The sequence below is a fragment of the Sturnus vulgaris genome, chromosome 9, assembly GCF_052056855.1.
Source record: "Sturnus vulgaris isolate bStuVul1 chromosome 9, bStuVul1.hap1, whole genome shotgun sequence".
NCBI classification, from domain to species: domain Eukaryota; kingdom Metazoa; phylum Chordata; class Aves; order Passeriformes; family Sturnidae; genus Sturnus; species Sturnus vulgaris.
Window position 1 is genome coordinate 30,000,715 of NC_142251.1, and position 24,367 is coordinate 30,025,081.

Below are 24,367 nucleotides of genomic sequence, written 5' to 3' on the forward strand. Positions count from 1 at the left end.
CACCCTAATACCCTTTACATCACCAAGTGGTTGAGGTTTTTGTGTTTTGTTTTGTTTACTGTTAGACTGGATTATCCTTCTTTTTGTCAGCCAGAAATCAAAAATTAATAATTTCCATTGCACGATTAATTTGACTCTGGAAAAAAAGACAACCCTCAAATGTGAATTTATAGGCTTCTACTCAGATGCAATAAACAAAGTATACATTTTCAAAATAACAACTACTTAGTAGAAACCTTTATTTGATCGTCAGAGAATTCTGCAACAGACTGATAGGTAGCTTGTATCTGTTTAAAACAGAGAATTCATGGTGGAATCTGCAAGCATATTTATGGTCACTAAACCACAATGTCAATGGAACAGTTACTACTTTTTCACAGACTTCAAAGTTCCAATATCAGAGTCATATTTTGGACAATGTTTCCTTGCTTTACAAAGATCATATTTTTGAAGATTAAAGAAAGACCATCCAGGAAATGAAAATCATCCAGGAAACAAGGTGATGTCAAGGAAACCCCAATAAAGCAAGAATCAAAGTCTTCAGCATCAAACGCACATACAAAGCACAGCTCCCTTTTTACAACCATTATGGTTTTCTCTGTGAGTAATTTCAGTGACCAAGAATGATTCCTGTCAAGGATGGAATTTTGATGGCCTCACACCTTTTCTCTCCTTAGATTATCCTACCTTCTAATAAATTAGTTAATTGCCTGAAGATCAAAAGAGCTTCTGTATGTAAGGTCTGCTTTAGGCCATGTTATCAACACCACACAACGTCAACTACTTTGACCAAGACAGATACTAAAATCAATTATTGCCCAATGAGAACATGAAAGCTTGAAATTGTGCCTCTATCTTTTTAAAATGTCCATCTGAAGTGATATTATGAAACACCACACACTAACAAGTGGTCCCTAGCTGATAATTAGCAGATACCCAAAGTCAAACATCTCAGTGAGCTGTACCCGGGTGTTGGTGTTTTGTCATTCAGCCTTTCTGTGTAGGAGAGTCACAGGCAGAGAAACAAACGGGACAAAACCACTCAGTTCTGACCCAACAGTGCTTTCAGTTATGTCTGGTACACACACCCCTCCCCAGCTGCCCAAAACACGTGTTTTTAACCAGGAATTAGGTCAAAATGTACCAAACCCATTTTTGGCTCAGCCTCTGTGCTGCTGTCGGAGTCTGGCTCCCATGCAGGACCAAGGTTTGCAAGCTCAGTGCTCCTCTGAACTTGCAGTTGTCTTACATTTCTTATAGGTCTGAGAGAAATAACACTGCAGGCTACATGTGCCTGGGACAAGCTCCCCTCCAGGACTCCTGGTATAGCCTAAACAACATCTCCAGAACATGTAGTACCTTTTACCTGGTTCATACACAGCTTTTGATACAACTCTTAAATACCAGTTTACCTGTTTTCTTAAGAATGCCTAAAAAGGTGAGTTATTTTCAAAATTAGTATAAAGTTTAAAGAAACTCAAAACTAGCTACAATCTATTTAACTCAAGCACAGCACCGCCAGAAGTTTCACACACGCTATTTGGTGTTTCATGTTGTTTTTCCTTTCACTCTTTAAGGCAGTGGTTTCCACAGGTCAGTTCTGAGAACATAATGAAGCATGGTCCATGGCAATTCATGTTGCAACTCCATTTTTAATTTGGGGGACTCCACTCCCCACCCATTAGTGGTTTTGTTCAGGGCTCCAGAGTTCAGAGATTGAGTCGATAGGTTCTGTTCTGGCACAGAATACAGCTGGCACATTTTTCATCAGGACCTTGTTCTCAATTATGAGGTGGTTCAAATTGTCCTTTTTTTATTATTTTGAATTTGCCTGCTATTCAAAGGTCATCAAGTTGGCAGGAACCTGAAAACAAAAACATAAATGATAGAAGAATTTACTTCAGGTAGTAGCACTTGCGTTCAACTATTTCACAGACTAGACACCTTGCTGAAATGCACATCATTCTGTCTTCAAAAAAGGGAGGAGGACTGCAACTATCATTCAGCAGTACACTTAGAGCTGTAGAAATCCCAGGTATAATAAAAATATCAAACTGCTATGAGGTTTATAGTTTTCTTATATGGCCATAGAGCTTCCTAATTTTGATGACATTTAAGATTTGAGCTGTCAGTGAAACAACCTTAACATGATAAAGCTCAGCTCTGCTAGACAAGGAGAACCCTCTCACCTGAGTCCCAGCTAGAAAATTCTTGGCACACAGATGAGTGATTGATGTCGGCCCCTTACACTTCTTAAGACTAATTTAAAAAAATGATGCATAAACACTTGTTTGGGCTTTTCCCACAGCAAACCTGAATGGCTGTTGCAGATTTCACTCCCTTTCATGAAGACTAAAGCTAATATTTGCAATACATTGGTTTATATCCCCATTTTCTCTCCATCAGGAATCTCTCTGACAGCAACATCTCTTATTTAGTCGAGTCATTAAAGAGCCACCAAATTCCTGACAACTGCCAATAAACAGTCAGTTTGGTCAGCATGAATCAAGCATTTCTTGCTTTGCATTTACCATTTACGTGTAGAAGTGAGAACGCTCAACTGGGCTAAAGCTGCACCATTAAAATCACAAATAGTATCTATTAAAATAGTTCTTACTATTATTCAGCTATTACTATTAAACAGACTAGGTGTTCATATTCCATTGAAAACAGACTTAATCATCCAATTTTTCTAAGGCAGTTACACTGTTAACTATAAACAGTATTGCCAACCCTTCCTGAACCAGGTCTGTCTCCAGAGAAGTTTATCACCACTTACTTGCAAACTCTTTGCCACTATTAGCTACTATCCCCAATTTCTCCAGCCATGAACACAATTTATCTCCTTTGCACTGTCTCAAATACCTTCAGATGAGCTTCTGCAACCCTCCTAACTTCTTAAGATCCCTCTGAGGCAGAATTGAACAAGAAAGCACAGAAGGATCTGGAAAAGCCTTTTTGTTTCCCCTTGAAATTCAGTACGATTTCTGCTCTGGGAACTCCATAAACAAACGTGTAAAGAGAAGAAAGAGTTCAGGGAGATAAAATAACTTAAAAAGGATTTTGCTGATGAAAAAGGTCAGTAAGAATTTATATGAGAACAGCATTTAATAGGGGCTGGAGCAGTCTTGTCTTCCTTTTTGATTCATGGAAAATGCTACTTTTGCTTTCAGAGACTGGAAAAGGTACCAAGGGCTAGACTACTTTCTATATATTTTAGGAATACATATTTTCTGCTGTGTATGTATTTTGTATGTCCATGACCTGAAAAAAAGGCACTTTAGGAGAGTTATTTGGAATTGATATTGAATGCTGTAGTTTACAGCTTTTTATATGATTGTGCAATTGCCTTTTTCAGATGGGCAAGACAAAAATACTGGCACTCAGACAGATATTTTAGAGCATTCCTTGTATTTCTGCAATTGCTTTAAATTAGTCTCAAGGTAGCCCCAAATCTTTCTGCATTACCCCAGGAGCTCTGAGGACCTGTTTGCAAAGGGCCAAACAGAAAAGCCAAGGCAAATCAATCATGTGAAACAGTGGAGTGGCTGCAGGGGGAACACACAAAGCCCTCAGTGACAGCTTGGTCAGCTCGAAGATCCATCAGGTTGGAGCTTTTAAAGCTCCTTCCTTTCCATGGTCTTGCTCTCACCTGTTGTCTGTTGCTTTGGCAGGCAGCACTCAGGTGTTTAAACCAGAGCATGGCATTCATTCTGTTTCCAGCTTGAAATTTATACGAATTTCCTAAGAAACAGAAAAAAAACTTATGAAGAAACATAAACAGCGCTGCTTTTTAAACACTTAAATCCTACCAATATTCAAGCACCTCTACATTGAAATATTATGAGAAGATTTACTAGCAGATGGTTCATATAACTACACTTTGTCTAGAATAGCTGCAATTGCTTGACCTATTGAAGAGAAGTTTCAGCTTGCCTCTGTTCCTTTCAAACATTCAAGATTTCAACAAATGCCTGGGTCAACTAGGAAAGAACAAAACATCCCTCAAGACAAAAGTGGTTTTGTTCATTGGCATTACTGCAATTTGTTTGTAGTATCGTGATTTTTTTAAATGAAGTGCAGGATAACACTGAAATGCACCCTGGAAAGATTTTTGAAAAGATTTTTGATTATTTGAAAATATCTGAAAATCACTCCTAAATGTATTGATGTATTTCACACTAGTATTTTCAGTGGCTGGAGTTACATAGTGTTTGTTCAGGGTTCAGGAAGGTCAAATGTTACAAAAATATTTCAGATTGCTGTGGCAGAGTTTAAGCTGACAAGCACTCACAATTTATACCTCATATCAGTGGTGTTAGGAGAGGTGTTTGGAAATAAAACCTATTAAGACTTGAAGCAGACAAAACAATAAATAATTTTAAGCACCTTTATCAGAACTTCCAATAATGTTCTTTCTGAACAATTTGAAGTGCTATGAAAAGGTAACATTTTCTTCAGTGTTTTAGCTGAAAGCAGGGACTGTGTTGAGAGTAATGGACATCCACAGGCTTCTCCACATAACAGTCAGAATCTCTGAAGGGTTTTTCCTGGCAATGGCACTGCATTTGAACAGATGGTTTGGGTTTGGTTTTCATTTGGAGAGAAGGGACTGCTTAAGCACCTAGTGTTAGCTGAATCTTTCTTTTTTATTGTTATGTACATTTTCACAAGTGAAAATACCTCAAAGTGTTCTAAATACAGTTTAAAAGAATACAGATGAATGCTTCCAATTAAAAGCACATCTGGGGTTGTTAAGAGTTTGGAGAACTCTTACAACTCAATGAAGACACTAAGGATTCTCCATGGGTTACTGTTCCCATACCTTTCTGAAGGCAAAGAGGACGTGTTGGACAGCAGCTGGAACTGGAAGGATGTCACTTGTCACTTGCTCATTCAGTTGCTGAAGAATGACCTCAGCAAAGAAAATGTTTGTTCTGGGAATCAGTGCACTGCTTACCCTTCTCAGAATCAGTCAGCAGGAAGAGATCTGGATGCTCAGGGTCATCTGCCATCATCACCATCCAGCCCACCACCGAGACGCTCTTACTCGGCGTGGATTTGAACTGACAACACAGAGATGAAAATGGAATTAAAACAAGAGATCTGCACAGAACAAGTACCCAGCAGGGCAGCTCCTCTCAGGGACAGTGTTAAAGACTGGGTAACTTCAAATGAAGCAGAGCACTTGACAAGATTAAGACAAAGGCTGTATGAAATTAGAGAAAACAGAACTTAAGACAATTAATGCCATTCAAAACAAATTAAAAGGAATATCACAATCTGCAAAAGCTTATTAGACATCTAATCCACACCACATGATTCCATCAGCATTCCTCACCACATTAGTGCACATTTGAATGTACAGTATAGTTCAAAAGTGTATTAAAACTATTCCCTCCACTGTTCTCAAATGGAAGAATTGAACTTGCCTGTGCTATTCACAGTTAGCATGCAGCAATTATTATGTACACTCTAATGACAAATAACATGAGTCTTGGGGACAAGATAACACAACTGTGTAATTAAATATGATGACCTGATGAAATAAATGGATCAAGTGAAGATGTAAATTCAATAAACAAGTGCCCAGAAATGGGCAGTCAAGCTCATTTATCAATAAGATATTCAAAATGATGGTGTTTTCCTGTTTCAGGTGTTATTCATGGACTGACAAGTAACTTAGACCTAAGCACAAACACTTGTCTTTGCTACACCAGTCCCTCTCCTGACAGCTCCTTCACCCCACTGTTTTTCATTCCCCTGATCACAGTATTATTTTCTTCTTCTCATGCTTCTCTCAGTTCCAGGCTCTACTCACCCATTCAATCTGACTTATTTCCAAAACATAAGCTTCCTTTCTCCCAAGCGTTCTTTTTTATCTTTTAGTAGACCCAGCCAATTCACTTCCCCTTGCCTGCTCAGGCACTCCCATCCACACCCCAACTCCTGATTCATCCAGCTGCTCTCATGTCTTCAGCTGCCAGGACTTCTCTTCCCAACAGAGACTCTTCCAACAACCCCTGCACTCACCCTCTGCAGTGCTTTACCTCACTTCTCTGCCCAGAAAGTCTAATTCTGGCACATGCTCATCCTCATCAGATGCATCTTCCTCCTATCTTGGGAATCCATATTCCAACCTCTTTATTAACACAGCAATTTTGATCTCTCTTTAATTGCATTATTAGAAACAATAAAACATCACTGAGATTGTTGTGGCTTGAAGTAATTAAAATTGATCTACAGTTCTAAAATACCTTTATTCTTCATGCTAATGTGGCATGTCAACCCATTACATAATGCCACAAGGCAGATGTACAACATTAAGCATCAAGTTACTTTTGTTTCATTTAAGAACTATTGCTTTAGTATTACAGTCCTGGAACTCTGGTTCAGCCAAGGAAAGAGTTACTGGTAATAAATTTGAAGGTATCATGAGTAAAGTAAGAGTTTATAAGAATGTGCTGTGCATGGGAATACCAGTTGCTTTATAAATAAAATTTCACTGCAAGTCAGTTATTCTAATCTATGCCACAGATTAATTGAAGACCTAGAAGGTCACAGAATCATCACAAAATAACAGAATATTTTGGGTTGGAAGGGACATTAAAGATCATCTCATTCAACCCTTCTGCCACAGGCAGGAACATCTTCCATTAGATCAGGTTGCTCCAAGCCCCATCCAATCTGGCCTGGAACACTTCCAGGGCTGGGGCAGCCACAGCTTCTCTGGGCAACCTGAGCCAGGGCTTTACCACTCCCACAGGGAGGAATTCCTCCCTAATATCCCATCCAGCCCTGTCTTCTGTCAGTTTGAAGCCACTGTCCAGGTAAGCTTATCTGCCTGGGGACTTGCACAACTGGTTACATTTTAAATGCTAATTTAAAATCCATTAGAACTTGGAATGAACAAGTGTTAAACCAGCAGTTGAAAGAAAAAGCATTTAAACCAAGTTCAAAATAGTTTGAGTCCAGGCTCTTTGTATACACACACCAAAGTTAAGTAACTCACAGAGGTGGAGAGATGTAAAGCCTCATAAGAGGAGGAGGTAAATTATAAAGCTCTATCAGTAAGATTTCATTACAATGAGGGCTGTAACTTCTTTTCAAACAGAAACTGAAATTTCTTTGAGGAGGCAGTAAGTAATGTCAGCCTGTATTGAAAATTAAGACATTTTATCTGAAAATAAGTCATAAAGACAAGGAAAGGGAATAAAGTTAAGGATATAGCTCCTGAGTTCTTTAAAAAAAAGGAAGTACATATAAAGGATTTGTTATACTCACTGACAACACTGCCTCAAAAAGTATGATGACACAACTTAACACTTAAAAGGGACTTGCAAAATGCAAACTTCCTATCAAAGTATTAATAGACCCTTTTCAAAGAGATGAAAATTTGAGTCACAAAGCAGTTTTAATGGATTACAGATCAAAATATACCTCTTGAACAACACTTATTTCTAGAGTTTCATGGAAACAACACATTGGGCTTTCCTATCTTAGCTGTATATCCCAACAGGTATCCAATATGTGACACTGCCATGAAATCCAAACTGCTAGAGCTTCTTGCCTTTTCACTCAAAAGCACCAGTTAATCATGGTGCTTCTCCATAAAATGGAAAGCTCCACACAAGGAAGGTGTTTCCTGCCAGCATCAATCCATCATTGCTTGAAACACATGTCAGCTTTCCTGTGCTCAGCTGGATTTGTGTTCCATATGTACCCAGTCCCCCAGGGCAGCTCACTCTCTGCTGATGCACAGAGCCTTGCTAACAGCAAGTCGGCTTTGTTAACATGAAGGGAATGAAAGCGTCATTGTAATTTAATGTTCCTGGTTCCTATTTGCTTTTTGTAATATAGGCCACTGGAATGACTCTTATTATATACATGGAAAACTGCACAGCTCTGGAACTAGGTTCACATAATTGATTTTTGCTGCTTTGTTGTTGTTTTTCTGAGCTCAAAGGCTTCTATAAGTAAATCTTTGAATCAAAAACTCTGAATTAATCTGTGAACAGACTTTTCACTCCAACATTTTGATACCTATAAATCTCCTCTTCCACATCTCCTGTTGAGATTCTACAACTTTCTAATATTCAAATTATTCTAATATTCAAATAATTTTCTCAGTGGCCAAACATCCTTACCAGAATGGCAGCATTCTTCACCAAGGTGTTTCAGTGAAAGTGCCTGAGCCACGAGTACCAAGTTTTCTAGACTGCAAATAAATCTAATTTTGATCACAGCATGCAATGGAAGGCTTAGAACTAATCAGAGTTTGTGCTCAAGCATGAAGCATAAAAAGTCTCTGTTGTTTCCAAGTACCTACAAACATGTAAAAATCTCTCATGCATGCGATGTTGTCACAGAAATTGGCAAGGCTTTCAGACCAATCACTATAAACAGTTATTTTACAGGTGTATTCACATTTTTCAGGGTGCTTATTTTAAGTCTAAGCTCAAGTGGCTATTCTTACTGTTGTCCTTTTCTAAATGTGCACAAGTGCTATAGTTTTTCACAGAGGCTTCTCTGTGAGTTCCATTTCAGCATACTAGACAAAACCATTGTCCACACATTCCTCTCAGATGGTGCTGTACTACATCTCTGGGCTATCAAGTTCACATGCTCATTTATAGACAATTCTCCATTACTGTAGTAATAACTGAAACCTGTTCACTAAAGTCAATGCCAATTTTATGCTGTTACTCTTAGGAGATGCAGCACACAATACTGGATGCACTGCTTGGCCTTTGACCACAGGCAGAAGAGCTGGCTTGTCTGTGCCTAAAAGGGAGGAGATTTCTCGCTCCTTTTGCTGAAATTACTCTGGGATTTTTATGAGGTAATTTTCCAAAGAGGCTGGCTATTATAAGCCTGGAAGAGCTCTGAGTGTCAGTGCATTCCAAGCTGCCTGGAGCAATTGCAGCAGCAGAATGGTCAAAAGCATGCCTGTAATCAAGACACATTTACCAGGAGAGCTCCAGCCAGGAAACTTTATATAGCAGACTGACTTTTGTTGCCAGCGCTCCTTTCCATGTCACAGAGGGCTTGAGAAAGGAAGCAGAAAAGACAGATGTTTAAATGGCTCCAGAAGATGCTTGGAATATTTTTCTGAGGTAAATCTCCGATGTATCAATCTCTGAAAAAGAAACCTGCTTCAAAGTAGATGGATCATCCTTTTTATCTGGGAAGTAAAAAAAACCAAAGCCTAAATCTAGCCTTGGATCTTGGATTTTGCAGAGTGAGCCTCTTGGGAATATCACTGCACAGTATTTGGAGCATTTACTCATGCTCCAGCTATCTAGGGAAGATTGACCATGTGCAGTTCATTCTCTCCTGATTAACTTTTCCTGAAAATGCAACCAAACATGAACTGAAGCATGACCCTTGACAAGACATCTCCACAGACTCCAGAACCAAAGCTGAAGCTCTATACAGTAACTCTGCAGTGCAATGGGGATGGAAAGCTAAGCCATCAATAGCCAGCCTTAAAGTACAACACAGGCAGAGCAGCTGAACAAGTTACTGACCACCTGCTACTGACCTGTTTAATAAACTGGAAACCCTCAACCAATCCCTCAACCTCAACAGCAGTTACAAGGTTTCCCACCCTAATTTCAACATAAAGGTCATACTCTGTTATAACAACCTCTGAAGCAGAGGTTCACTGTGACTGCTCACTGAAAACTATTTGTTTAAATAAAAGACAACCCAAACTGTAGTAAATAGTTATTAAAATATTTAACCTCGACTGCACCTGGGAAACCAAATCAGAGACTGAGCTCCATGATAGGCCTGGCATCCCCAAACAGAACACAGACTGTTTGCTGCCCTAAAAAGCTGAAAGCAAGACATGAGCTGTGGACAGCCAAATCTAAGGTTGTGCTGGACAGTTCAGCCCAACTTCATAGAGCAACTACTAAAAAGAAATGAATGTTCTCCAGCAGTTATTGCTTTTAACTACCACTCCTCTTCCTCCTTTCCCTGGTGATTGCCTTGCTCAAACTCCTCTCAGGATCTGCAAGTCATGGGGCTGGCAGGCTCCTAATGGGAAATCCTGCAAGCACCCTGGACTTCAACACCTCCTCACCTCTCTCTGCAAACTTCCTTGCTGGAACAGCCTTGGACAAAGAAACACAAGCATGTGAGACAGATTTTGGCTTCTTAAGCCTCCATTCATGAGCAGTTTAGATTTTGTAGGTGTCACAACATATCACTGACTTGGGGAATATCAGAAGTCAATTCAAGAAGTTTAGAAAAGAATCTCTGGAAGAACATTCTAAATGGATGTGACTGCATTTCCAGGCAAAGTAAAGGCTTTTGTAGGAACAGAGACTCAGAAGGATCAGGTACCAGACTGTTTACCTGTTTCCTTCATTTACTTTTGCAAAAAAAAAAAAAAAAAAAAAAGGTAAGACTATTTCAATTATTGAAATTGTTATTCTGAAGGAAATGTGTAAACAATGTGAATTCAATGTACTTAATTTCCAATCAATACAATTCCTTGCTAAGCAATTTTTTCGTGTTCTCTAAATCTGTATACTATTTAGATTGTTTTAAAATGCTAATACAGAAGGGTAAAAAAGCTTCTGAATGAATAAAGTCTGATAAAGTCCTCCATAATTTTGTAAACAACAGTGAACCAGGGAGACTTAAAAATACATATTCTATTTCTAAAGAAAGCAAAATGCAACTTTGGCACAAAGCCAAAGGAAGGAATCACAGCAGGAACAGGAACACAAAGTCTGACATTACCACAAAAATTTCTTTTCCATTTCTCAATATTTCCAGAAAAAACAGGCGACTAGCTGTGAGTGACATAATGCCAGGACAAGTTCACTCCTGGTTCCTTCTTTTTTTTTTAATATTTTGCATTTCTACTCCTAATAGCTTACAAGTCTGCTCTTTCCTTTTAATGAGGTGGAATCCTTCCCTAAAGTTTTCACTGAAGCCAGAAACAAATGCATCCAAACACACACACTTCTCCCAAGAAACCCAGAAGTCAGAAGGATTGGCTAATGAACCTTTAGCCTGGGCTAGACAAATTAAGTAGGATCAGTTTCAATCTTACCTCAGCAAAGCTAGTAGGGGTGGATGGCCAAGAAACCACATAAATAGTTCTGAAAGTAATTAGCTTTTATTAGCTACTTTGAGTATTAGAATAGAGTTTCCTAATGAACTTCTAATAAAAGTGGGAAATAATCTCTTAGATTAAGAGAACTTTATACACAAACTTTCCACACAGCAACTCCAAGTATCTAGAAGCCTGTGAACCAGAAATGTTAAGCTTCAAAATCTCTACCCTCTGCACATAAAAACGTTAGGATAAGAAAACATTATTTTGTACCAAGGAGAAAGTCTCCTTTACAAGGATTCCCAAAGCACAAGTCAGTTTGCAAAATTCCATAAGCTCTATGCAAAGCAAACGCTCTACAGTGACTGCTGTCACAAATTAACCTGAAATACCTGCCAAGGCAACCAAGTAAAGATTCTCAGTAGTGAACGAACTCAGATTCAAGTATCTAAAATGTTACCCAGTTTCTTAAGAGAATCATTATACTTAACCAGGGACATCAAACAGGAACAATGCACATCTTAACATCTGTGAGAAGGGTACAGAAAATTCTCTTGCTCCTTCCCCACATAAGCAAAGCAGTTTTAGCTTCTTTCAGATCAAGTTGCAGAAAATAAAAGGAACCCCAGCATCATCTGACATCACAGCTCTCTGCTGAGCAGATGAAGTTTTTGGTACTCCACTGCAGTTAATGGATTACAGGACTATACAGAAAAATCAAATGGTCTAATTTTACCATATAGATGAAATTAGCACATGTTTATTTGTTTTATCTTGTGACTCCTCAATAGCATGACAAACTGCTGCAAGACTCAAACCATCCAAAGACAGAACTTCTGCCTTCAAAAATGGACAGACCCATGACACAGTTTCTTTCCTAAAAGACCAGCAAAGTCAGAGACACACGGCAGATGCAAAGCAGATGTTTTTGGTGTAGCATATAAATGTAAATGATATTTCCCTGGGGTATATCCATATGAGGTGACTGACTGACTGGGAGACAGGCTAGTGCTGACTAGAAATCAGGCAAGGCCTGAATTACTCTCAGTGTTTACATCAGGAAATCCCATTTTCGTTTTGGCAGGTGATACTGGAACATGCCTGGTTTACATACATGTTTTCTCTCTGTAGCCTTCAGGGATTTTGCAGCGTAGTAGAAGAGTTGGGTTCCACACAGTGCTACCCAGTATTTGGTCCAAGATGCTACCTGGAGAGAAAAAAAACAAAACCCAAACAAACAAAAAAACAAACCAAAAAGTGCAATGGATAAGTGAAATGCTTCATAACACTGAGCTGTGAAAGAGGAGGCACCATCCTGCAAGAACACGAGAGCACTGACTGTCCAGCCAAGCATCAGTCATGTGTCCAAAGCTGCTGTTGGTTATTCATGCAGGCCTATGAATGCATGAAAACTCCAGAAAGCAGAAAGAACATGTGCCTTTCCTCTCTACTCTGAGAAAAATGTTCTGCATCTTGCTCTACACTTCCTGCAATCCCTACAGAACACTTTGTGGAGTCAGAGTACATCTGTCCCTTTCCTTTTTCATCTTAGGTGCTGCCATAAGGTATCCCCCATTGTCCTGAATACGCATTTTGATTTAGAATTTATCATCAAGTATTTGCAAGGTAAATGCTAAGGGTTATCATCTATTGATAGATTGCTGGGACTTCCCTACTGTTAAGGAAGACAAAATAAGATTCTCTCAATTTCAAATCAGTAATTGTAGAAAATTTCATGCAGCATTCTCTTCTGCTTCCCAGATTATGTGTATAGCCTTACAAACAGAACATATGCACCAAACAGAAGAATCAAAACTCTGTCAGTGACCCTAAATCTTAATCAGCAAGACAGAGGAGATCTCAGACACTTGAACTAGTTGCCCAATGGCCATTTTACTGTATTTATAACTGGGCAAAGGAAGAAGGTGAGAAAATTAATTTATTAAAACAAAGAATCTTACTGTGGGTTTTTTGCCTTCTTTCAACAAAGTCTTCCTCCTGAGAACACCTTGAATAGTAACTGCTCCTGGGTACAAATGAACAGCCAAATCTTCAGATTCTAGGGAGCTGAAAGGAGCATGTGAAGAGTTGTGTGAAAAAAAATTTTCCTAAAGTAATTTTCGAATGATTACCAAAAACTAATGCAAATACCTTTATTGTAGTTTGAAAATGTCAACTTTTTATTTATTTGACTTCATTGTGGAAAAAGACTTTGGCTGTTACAAGGAACTGCTGTTGTGGAATTAACACTCGCAAGCAAAAGTGATCAGAAAAATTAATTAGCCAAGCAGGTAATCCTTAATTATAAAATTAAAACTCAAAACACGACTGAAAGACAAGAACAATTAATTTTAAAAAGCAAACATCTGAAGTACCTTGGTACAGTTGCTGTACATGTTAAACCTCTCCTTCGGCCCTCGCAGGAAAGATTTGACTACTTTTTGGTTAGAAACACCAGAACCATTAGCACATCAAAAACAAAGCACAGCTCAAACATGCACAATCCTTATAATATCTGAAAGCAAGGAGAGTGGGCAGGAGCAGCAATAAAGAGTAGAAACCCAAACCACAGCTTTAAGGTGTTTTAATGCAACTGGTGCTCTACTGAGCATTTGCCCTATGAACAATCAGAGAGCAACGGGCTGAAACAAAGGCCAGGTACAGCACTGAGCAAAGAAAACTGAGCTTGATTCAAATTACAAAGCTTGACTGGCTTCAAAAACATTTCCAATCAGAGAAAAGTTACAACATGAATCATTTTGGTAAATGTCAATCAGAGCATGTAACTGAAGTGCTGAACCCAGCAGCTTTCTAGAAAAGCCAAGAGATTGAACAGCATCCGAAAATCATTTGCCAGGATTTGCTGTTTCATCCATCCTCTGTCCAAAGTAAACTGGAAACATGGCAAACACTTTCACTGCAGCACCTACTGAGAATGATGACATGGAGACGAGTTTGGACACTGACAGATGTGAACATGGGTTTAATTCTGTGAGACAATGCTTGCTTCTTAACATGACAGAGGTTTCACAATTAATGGCAATTTCTTTCTCAACTCCAGTGACACAGCTGGAAACCGAATCTGTATCCATGAGGACATATATTATATAACTGAATAATCAGTTACATTACTCTGTCAGTTTGCAAATATTATGTATATTAAATTGGGGGCAATTTGAATGTGTCATTCATTTTAGGCATCTCTCTGATTTCAGGGAAGAGGAGCAAAGAAATTCATTACAGAACTGCCAGCAAAGCAAACATCTGGAATGCCATCCATTAGCATCAGAAACAGCTTTGTTTCCCCATGAGAACTACCAGCACTGCTCCACAGTGACAGGCAGTTCAAAATGTACCCTGGTAAAACATCTTTAAGCCTTGATAGAAAGATCCAGTGCTTCAGAATTTGGATTTGCAGACTGGAATGCACAGTCCTTATGCTGATATAGAGTAAGTCATTGAAGGGAAAAGTTTTAAGTCTGAAGAAAAAGGTCTCTACCTTTATTTTGACACGTAAGTTAGAAAGGTAACATCAGAAAACACCCACTTAATTATTAAACCAAACCAAATCACCAACAGCAGAGGGAAGGTTTGACACCTCTGTGTGCAGTGGGATTGTACCTGCTGGCCTTCATGTGGCCTCGATGGCCATTTCGTGACACTCTTGTCCCCGGACCGAGAGAATGGTACAACCTGTTCCTGTTGGATTCCATTATAAATTGTATGTATTACATATACTTTCATTCACACAAACAGCACGACTGCTAAAACAGCACAGAACGTTTTTTGTGTGCATATATAACAAAGCCACTTCTTCCATGTAAGAAAAAGCGAATAATTTTATTTAGAAAAATGCATGCAGAAATCAATAGTATTGTTTTTCATTTCAGCAGATGTTCTCGTTTGTCAGAACTCACAATACTGAAGTGTTTTACTGGCACTGAAGAATAACACATTTTTAGAGCAAAGTTTGCATTTACCTTAGACTAAATAAATGTAAAGGAATCATATTGATAAAACTTATTTTGAAATCTGACTTTAGATGTTACTGCAAAAGCAGTTTCATCTTCTGCAAGTATGAAAACACACAAGCTGTTGGGCTGAAAGGAACTGCAAAATACACCTGACACTGTTTAAAATCCTGTTGAGCTAAGTAACATTGAAATCAGCTCAGCAATATTTCAATTTTCCAGTTTCATCTATGCTATGCTATTCACCTGTAAGCTCCACATTTTAAAATCATTTACCTGATCCATACTGTGATGCCTATTCAGGAATTGTGCCTTTTGAACACTGCTTTGCTACACTGAACCTTGTTTTTCTGAATCAGATCCCCTTAATCAACTGAATTCCATTTAAGTCAACATAAGCATTTGTTGAGGCACCTTGTCCTCATATCCTATTTTTTTACCCATTTTTCTAGTTGCTTGTATTCTGTTTAAAGACTGAAGCTCAGCAATTCTGTGGGAGCAGGCAGTTAAGTACAAGCCTTATTATGAAAAAGATATTAATGAATCACCATCAAGTAACCTGTTCCACAATTTGTCATCATTTGCTTCTCAACATAACAGGTATCTTTGAACTTATGCATTATTTTTTAGAACACACTCAAGATATAGGCATATAAAACAATAAAGAAAAAAAGCAATATAAGCTGTTTAATTTTGTATCCATATTTTTGGCATGCAAATCCAGTACGTTTTCTTCTTACCTTTAAGCTTGTGGTTTTTTGTTTTTTTTTTTGCATAACAAGGAGTCTACCACTCTTGGAATCCTGCTATTTCCTTCAGGGAAATCTATTCAGAGATTCTCAGGATGACAACCAGTGAGACTGAAGTGTCACTCAATACACTGCCCTTAACAGGATATATAAGGACTTGGAATTTTAGTCCTTCCAGTAATTTTGATTGGCCTGAAGGTACACCCCAGTGCAGAAAACTTTCTCAAGTTTCAAACTAAGATTCTGCTGCACTTAAAAACATCAGTGGCTCTAGTTCTCATCCCTTCTGCATTCCCCAGCTACAAGCAGAAAAGCCAGGAAAAACAAGAATATATTTTACATTTCCTTCTTTTACTTGGGGAATCTGTGTGTGGAGGAATTGTTTTCTTCCTCTTAAGGCATATGATGCAGATTTAAGCCTTCCAACCCAACGATGTTCCCAAATTACAGATAAGTACTGAATTCTTACTTGCACTGCATAGAAAATAGTCATTAACACTGGATGTATGCCAGTTTTGCTAGACTTGATAATTCCAGGCAACTAATGCCTCTCCTTCATTTAAATATCTTTATAAATGGAAAACACTGTGCTTCACTTTACAGACCAAAACCAGAGAGAAAGACCCCTCTCTAGTTACCTTAAATTCTGACACTTGCACCTCAGTGTATTACCTATTAAATTTTAAAACATGCCTTATTATCTTATGAACCAAGGAACAGACTCAGGGTGCCACAGATCTCTAGGAATTTCACACATGGTGTTGGGAGTGTCTGTAAGGAATTCTACCCCTCTCCCTGGAAGCAGGCAACAGAACTCACCCTGAAACAACAGGCAACTTCCAACAGGATTCCCAGAAGCTCTCTCAGGAGAGAGGGAAGTGGAATTTGGAGGAGGAATCTTCTGTTTGACATGGAGCAAAGCTTTTAACTGGGGGAGCCTGGGGCTGCACAGGGATGGAAAGCCCCTGCTTTGTCTCAGAAGTCCACACAAGAATTCTCAAGAGTGTTATCATAAGTTTAAACCTAAATTTTCGTTTCTTATGGTGCTCTGGGTAAAAACACCTAGCTCACCGTTTTTTCTAACTTAATGACTTTTTATCTTTGAGAAACAACTTGATAACAGTACACAATTCCATAAGGCAGCAGGGAAGGAAAAGAAAGAAAACCTTTTGAATGTTGTATGTGCTTTGTGATGCAGCCTGCAAGTTAAGTCATTGCCTTTCTGACCCCACTTGTGCTCTCTGCTCATGTGGAATGTTACCTAATGAAATTGTTAAGGGCCTTTCCTCATGTATGTGTTCATATTTAGGGCATGAAGCATCCAGGAGTTCACCTTTGGCACAGAGAGATTTTCAAAGACCTTTTCCAAAATTAACACAAAATTAACTGCTTTGATGAGTTCAATCAGAATATGTTTGTGGTAACAGTTTCCAACTAAAAAGACAACGTTTTTTGACAAAAATTCCTACAAAAATGAAAAAAGCATGGTAGCAAAAGTCATCCATGGCAACTCTGAAGCTGTTGGATCACCTGAAATTGGGTTATAGAAGCAAGCAATACTGTGCATCTTACTCAGCTGTGGGAAGGTGAATATTTCACCTTTTTCTGAGTTAAACTGTTAACTTTACAGCTGTTTGTCTTTTTCCACATTCACAAATACAACATGAGAATGGGCTGAAGTGGTCAGTGCCACCTGAACACTCGCAGGTGCTGGATAAGGAACAACTTGTTAATCCTGGACCACAAAGTCAGACATTAGCAAGGGGCATTGTTGTGTCTTCCCATGTAACAGTGAAGGGAAAAGAGCATGAGAGAGACAAAAGAGGTGACAATGTCAATGACAAGGGAGCAAAGGGACTATGAAGTGTCTCAGGGCAAATGAAAATGAAAGTCAGACAGACACAAACAACACATGTGACATCCACATATGTAAAACCTTTGGGGTCTAATGGTTCTCTGCCTCAGCTCCTTAAAGGATGTGTGCACAGAGTAAGCACCCAAATAGATAAAAGCCCTATTAATCATTAGTGAGCAGAAGGTGTTTCTGTGCTGCTTTAGCAGATCCAGTGAACTTACTACAGCTTTTTAGTGTTCTTACATACAGAAGATCTCTAGTGCAGTAAAAAAAAGCATCATTTTTCAGGACCAAGTGAGAGACTCTAAGTAACAATGTGAAGAGAGAAACACAAGTTTTTCTCACCTTTCAAATGCTGGCCAGGAAGTCTCTTCACTGAGTTCAGAACCATCACTGCTACCTGGAGAAATATAACAACAAAATGGTACATTATTTCTTCATCTACAAACCATCTCTGTCAACTGCATCTGACCAAATCAGAATACCTGAGATTCTGAATTTCAGATTATTTAAGATGAAATGCCCAAAAATACTTTAGCAAAATACTACAAAGAAAACACTTTGTGATTTGCTTCAGGAATTTCACATAAACTGAGATGGAGATTGAAGGGACAGGGTCTCGTTCCACATCAAGAAGTTGAAGAAAAGAAGCACTAGTAAATGGGAACCACATTTTCAAAAGATAAAGAACATCCTAAACACAGATTTGCCTGCATTTAGAAAAACAGGTCACTTATTTAAATGATCTTATCAAGTCACACACAGTCATGACACAGAAGTGCAAATTCATTGCTGAATCTCCAATACATGATTTTTTTTAAGGTATCTCCCACTTACTTGATCAGATCACAACAGTATTATTTCCTTCTGTGCTTTGTAAACTAATCCAAAAACACTTTATTTTCAACACTTAAAATAGAGGAAAATCTCAAACTCCAAAAGTCTGACGCATCCACTCATGGCAGTCCCATAAATAAGACAGTAACTTTACAATTCCAGTGAACACATCAGTCTGTAAAATGAGTATTTAAATATAGATACAAGGTGGGTATTATCTGTAATGTTAAAGATCAGTAAATAATTATCAGTAGAGATGCTGTTAACAGAAGTCAGTAGCCTCTATCCACAATTCCAAGCTGTTGCCTTGCTGCTCTCCACCTTTCAGACCAGCCCAGCTGCCCACATGAACTTTATCCTTGTTCACCACTTCACACCAACATTTTTGGCTCCAGATAATCCCAAAGCCTAAATATTGGTGCAATTCAGTGTCAGTCAATGCTTGAAGCCATCTTTTGGCACACTAACTTGCTCTGCTTGCTCTTGTTTGTTCTGCTGCCTGAACACCCATATATAAAGAGAAGAATTTATTCACAATTACTCTGAAACAAACCAGAAAACAAACAAACAAACAAAAAATCTGAATCAATACTCCTTATTTAAGAGTCCCCTCAGAGAAACAGCAGCTGAAAACAGGAACCAGTTCCCTGTAATTTTACACAGAAATTCAGCAGGGAAAAGTGGTGCTCTGAAAAATAATGTGTACAAAGTAGGTCTGGATATTCACTGAGTAAACACAGAGTAAAGATGGAGGCAATAAAGATTTACACACAGCAGGGGCAATTCCAGCCAAGAGCCATGAAAATCTCAGCATGGGCTGAAGTTCCCTCTGTGCAAAAATAAAGAGAAAATACATGCCTTTATCTGCCAGCCAATTCAACTGAGATGCCTCTTTTGCAAACATTAGCTCAACATTCACATATTAACACGATCTCTATGGGATACTAGATAATTTGGTCTCAGCTAATTCTAAATTTTTCCTAAAGGAAAGTCCTAATCTGGTTCATACCACCACTACAGTAAAAGCCTTTTGTGCAGTATAGAAGTGATGTTCCAGTGGAGGCATAAAGGGCTGCAAGCAGGGAGGTAAAATATTCATCAGGTAACTGGCACTACTTTCTAGAAGAGCCTTTAAGTTTTTAGGACTTCCATTTGCAGATCATTGGTCCTTAGGCATCCAGCAGCAGGTAGCTCTGCCCACAAAGAGAACACAGTTACTCCTGCTGTGACTTACACCTCCTCTGGAACTGTGGGGACAAGGGACCAAAGAGACCCAGTCACTACAGCTGAGTAAGGGCTTGCACTTCAAGTGACCCTCTGAGACTGGATCTATCAGCAAACACTCAGGTGCCACAGAGCAGGTGAGCAAAGAGGTGACTATAAAAATAATCAGAAGTTCTGCTCAGCACAGTTTACACCTGATCTGCAACGTGGAAAATATAATGTGTGGGTTGAACTTCACATTACACCAAGCACTTCTATACAGAAAGACTACCAGGTAAATAATGAACTACCTCAGGAAAAAAAAGGAATAACAAGTGGAGTAACCTATCCAGGTGGAGTCCTTATCATTTCCTGGAAGAAACAACTGTCACTCAGTACTTTCAGCAAATTCTACAACCCACATCACAGTGAAAAGCTCAGTGCTAATGAAACCACAGCTGCATTCTCTCTAAGGCAATACATGAAGTCTCTTCAAATTAATAAGTAGCATGGTTTGGGGATGAGGAGACAGAATCAGATGCAACAGTTTAGACAACTTTAAGCAGGCATTTTGGGTAAGACCTCCCAGCTATTTGTGGTAAAATCTTTTACAGTAAGACCTTAAGGGGCTGAAATCCTTTTTTGGAATGACAATTAGGATGGCAGACTGCAACCCAACATGGAAATAGCTTTCCTTACATATAATTGAAGTTTTCCTTGTGATTACTTGGACCAATCTGTCCTGCAAAATGATGCAGCAACTTCTGTCAAGTCATCCAGCCAGCACTGAAAGTATCAGGGATTCTTAGAATCTTATTTATTATCTTACTACTATTAGATTTAGCTTTATATTATCAGTAAGTGCAGATCTAATATGACTAGAGCTCTACTTAATTTAGGCCCATGTGAAAAATCCACACAATTAAAATCCCCTAATAAGACAGTATTATTAAGTTATTGTTTGCATTTAAAGTAGGCTGATACATTAAAATTCTACCTGAAATGACATTTTGATGGTAACTGTATCAGTTTAGCTAAAAAACTTATATTCAACTGCAGTGCTAAGTACACTACAGAAAGATTTAAAAGCAAGTGTTGCTTTGTAAAAAAGCCATCTAGAACAAGAGCTAAAATGTCACCTGTCACAAAGTGACAATCCTTGGTATAGTATCAGTACAGTGAGAAAACCTATAGGAACTTGGGGGCTTTGTATACCAAAAGTTTCACTTGAAAAGTTAAAACTATACAGAAATTGCCAATTACACTTAAAAGGAACATCAATTTGCAAAAAAAAAAAAAAAAAAAAAAAATTGGGCAAAACATCATAGCAATTGATTTAACATATACATTGATGCCTACAGGGGTTGTAAAAATTGTAGCAAAAACCTGGAAAAGGTTGAATTTTAGTGTGTGACTATTCCTCTAACATCCATATAAAAACATCTCCAAGAGGATTCTTTAGATTCTAAAACCCTCTAGGAGATATTTGCAAGACACAAGTTCTGATATTAAAAACACCCCTTTCCTGAAAAGCAAAAGAAGTAAGTGATATCCCTCCTTCCAAAACAAAACAGAGGTAAAAGGGACTGTTTTGAACTTAATAAAAGTTAGATGTCTAGCTGAGTTCTGTTTAAGCATTAAGTGCACTATTTGAGTGTCACCTCAACTGGAAATATTTCATTCATTCAGTACTCTAAAAATCATCTTCTTAATTTTTTTCTTAAATTTTTCTCAAGTATGTACTCAATATTTGAGTTTTTCCAACAACCTCAAGCAAGTTCTTCAGGTTAAACTTAAGAACAAATCCCAGGTAGTATAAGCCTTTTCTGTTAGTTAGTTCTAAGCAAATTTTGGCTTTATGTAAGAAGCCACTTAACACAAGGCACTATCTTCCTTGTTTTCTTCATTGCTAATAAATTTCTTGTGCAGGGGTTGAAATCAAATAAAATCTTTATGAAGGTTTTTTCGTATCTTAGGAGTAACAGCATTTGGCAAGATGGCTTTTTTGCTAACTGTGCTGGTGATTATCTGAGAAGGCTCAGGATTGTCTGCAGAGCCCTGGCCCTGCAGCTCTGCTCAGATGTGAATTTCTGCTCACATCTGCAAATATCTGTGAGATGTCTGTGCTCCAGCCACACAAACAGCATGGGGTTCCCAGTTATGGCACAGGGAATGCTTATGCTATCCCACATCCACTCCCCTGGTCACAGCACCCACTCATTGCCCCAAGTTTGGGGATACTGAACACTTAACACAGGCTTTCTTTATCCAGAAGTTAGTCCCCAAAGTTAAACAGGTGTTAATATAAACAAACCAACCCCAAAGAGTTTAAAAAGTTTTCAGACTAAAAATTCTTTCCCCTTCCCAAATCTGTCATCGACACTCTCCTGACTCAGGTTACACCGTGTTTCCAGAGCTGGTGACGAACCTGACAGAGTTTGAAATTCTACTGTGAAAACAAAACTGGTCAAGAGGCCTGAACATCAACAGCTGCAGCACAGCACAGCCCAGATAACACCACACAGAAGGGCTCCATGCCCTGAAAGCTCTGTTGGGCTTTGGTGAGTTCACAACCACACTGCAAGTCCTCATATATAGCTCATGACCATTTAACTATTGTAAAGTTTAAGCAGCTTAACCCTGGCTCCCCAGTTAACCAAATAGAGATGGTAGGAACTCTGGCAGAGAACTGATAGAAACCTTTAATACCATCACTGAGTTCCACTGTGAAAATCAGCAAAAGCAAATAACCAAATGGATAAAGATGGGGCAGAAACAGGGGGTTTGTACAACTACATTAATTTCAACACATTCAGAGCATGAGCCTTGGACCAAACAGTACCAGGAAAGACTGGGGAAGAACTGGAGTGCTAAGACTATCTTCTCTCAAATCCAGGCACCACATATGCATTTTTAACTTCTAATATTATACAGTTCTTAAATCTATCCTATCACTAAAGATGTAGCAGTTCACAATAACAAAACTGGGTTTTAACACAAGAGATAGGCACCCATATACTCATATAAAGAAAATATATAAATAAACTCAACATACTTCTTCTGCCTGAAACCCTACCTGAAATCTGATCAGATGACTCACACCTTAACAGCACAGTACAGGTTAAAGAATCAAACAAACACTGGCTGTGTAAAGGTCTTCTCTACTCTACAGGCTGCCAAGACCCCTGAGAGTAAATGCACACACTGTATACCTACACCTATACTTCATTTATTTAAAGAGAAATATAATCCCATGTAGAATTCAATAACTTCGAGGTGGTGACTTAATAGAGGAATTCATCAAAATGCTGATATTCTCATATGTAAAATATGTAAACCTAAACCAGCTTAGGTTTGGAAATGTACTGCTCTTACAAAGGCACTTTCTTACATTAATTCACGTTGATTTAAAATACCTTTCTTTGATTCTGCAGCATTAATTCCTCCAACTGCATTAGAATGAAGGCTGAAGCTATTCTCCAGTGATTGCAACACACAAACAAAGGCAAATGTTCAAGAGTATTAGATTTTTCCAGAGCTTTCATCCATATAATTGTAGATTAGGAAAAATAAGTGGGGAAAAAAAAGCTTAAAAAGAATTTGCATCCAACACTGCTACAAACATAACCCATAATTGTTTCCTTTGAATTTTTGAACATCTGAAGTTACAATCTCAATTTCAATAGTGTTCCTGTGTTCATACCTTGACATCTGTTTTTAAGTGGTATGCATGAGACAGCACTCTCAAAGAATAACTTCCTTAGCAAAATGACTTTGCATCCTCTAGGTTAGATGCTCTAAAAGGAGAAAAGCCACACAGAAGCAATACATAAAAGAGGGGCCTATTTTACATTGTCCCTTTTCTTCAGAATTATCTGAACAATTTGCCATTGGAAACAAACTCAGCTTAAGAAATTCAGTAACGTAGCAGAGCCAAATTGTAAGAAATGGTGGAAATCCAAAGCTTGAGATCATTAATGTAACAACCTGAACATTCCTGCAAAGATATTTAAACGCACATTTAAGCAACAAATACTTAAAAGTGTAAGAAAATTTGGAATTAATAGAGAACCATGTATTCTTTAGAAAAATATCTTAAAAATTAAAGGAAATTTCATGCTATTTCTGAGTGTAATCATCTTAATTTATCCTGCTTTCAGGTGAGGAGGTGACAAGAGGCAAATACAGGCAAGAGAACAGGTGGTACGAGTGTGCAGGTGTTCCTTGGACCCAGCCAAGAGCAGTGCTCACACCTCAGGAGGGCAGAGTGTACACAGTGACCTCATCCAAACACAGCCCTCCGAGAACAAAACCACGTTGTAGCTTTAGGTCTGGCTGATAGCAGTGAGTGGTGGCTCTCAGTGAACTTCCACTGCAAGTAAAAGCATTTGTCCCAATTTACTGAAAGCAGATATTCTGGACTGTCTGCACAAAACAGACATTTTCAGCACTATTCATCTGTCTGTATTTTCATGTGTTGTCTCTCAAAAGTGTCTGCAATCAACAGAAATAAAGTGAAGTTGTAAAGGCTCAAGCCATATAACCTCTTTTTAGCCACCCATCTAAGAATGAGATGAATCATAAGCTTGAGGATTTCAATTCTCTATGTGATTACAAAGAGCTCCAATTGTAACCAGCTCAAATGCAGCCATCTACATTATAAATGTCTAAAACTTAC

General features: G+C 38.5%; 1 protein-coding gene across 4 annotated transcripts in view; it reads right to left on the bottom strand.

The window, feature by feature from the left end:
• Positions 1 to 222: 222 nt before the first annotated feature.
• RALGPS2 (Ral GEF with PH domain and SH3 binding motif 2) overlaps positions 223 to 24,367 on the bottom strand; it is a 109,012-nt gene continuing 84,867 nt past the window's right edge. For 2 of the 4 annotated variants that reach the window (XM_014874766.2, XM_088170332.1), the window contains exons 14-20: positions 17,995 to 18,049; positions 14,696 to 14,773; positions 13,036 to 13,141; positions 12,189 to 12,281; positions 4,961 to 5,066; positions 3,653 to 3,744; positions 223 to 1,864 (exon numbers count right to left, since the gene is read on the bottom strand). In XM_014874766.2, the coding sequence (XP_014730252.2) occupies positions 1,835 to 1,864; positions 3,653 to 3,744; positions 4,961 to 5,066; positions 12,189 to 12,281; positions 13,036 to 13,141; positions 14,696 to 14,773; positions 17,995 to 18,049 (560 nt within the window). In that variant the 3' untranslated portion in view covers positions 223 to 1,834. The remainder of the gene's footprint in view (positions 1,865 to 3,652; positions 3,745 to 4,960; positions 5,067 to 12,188; positions 12,282 to 13,035; positions 13,142 to 14,695; positions 14,774 to 17,994; positions 18,050 to 24,367) is intronic. The other 2 variants (XM_088170333.1, XM_088170334.1) reach the window with 1 other exon arrangement.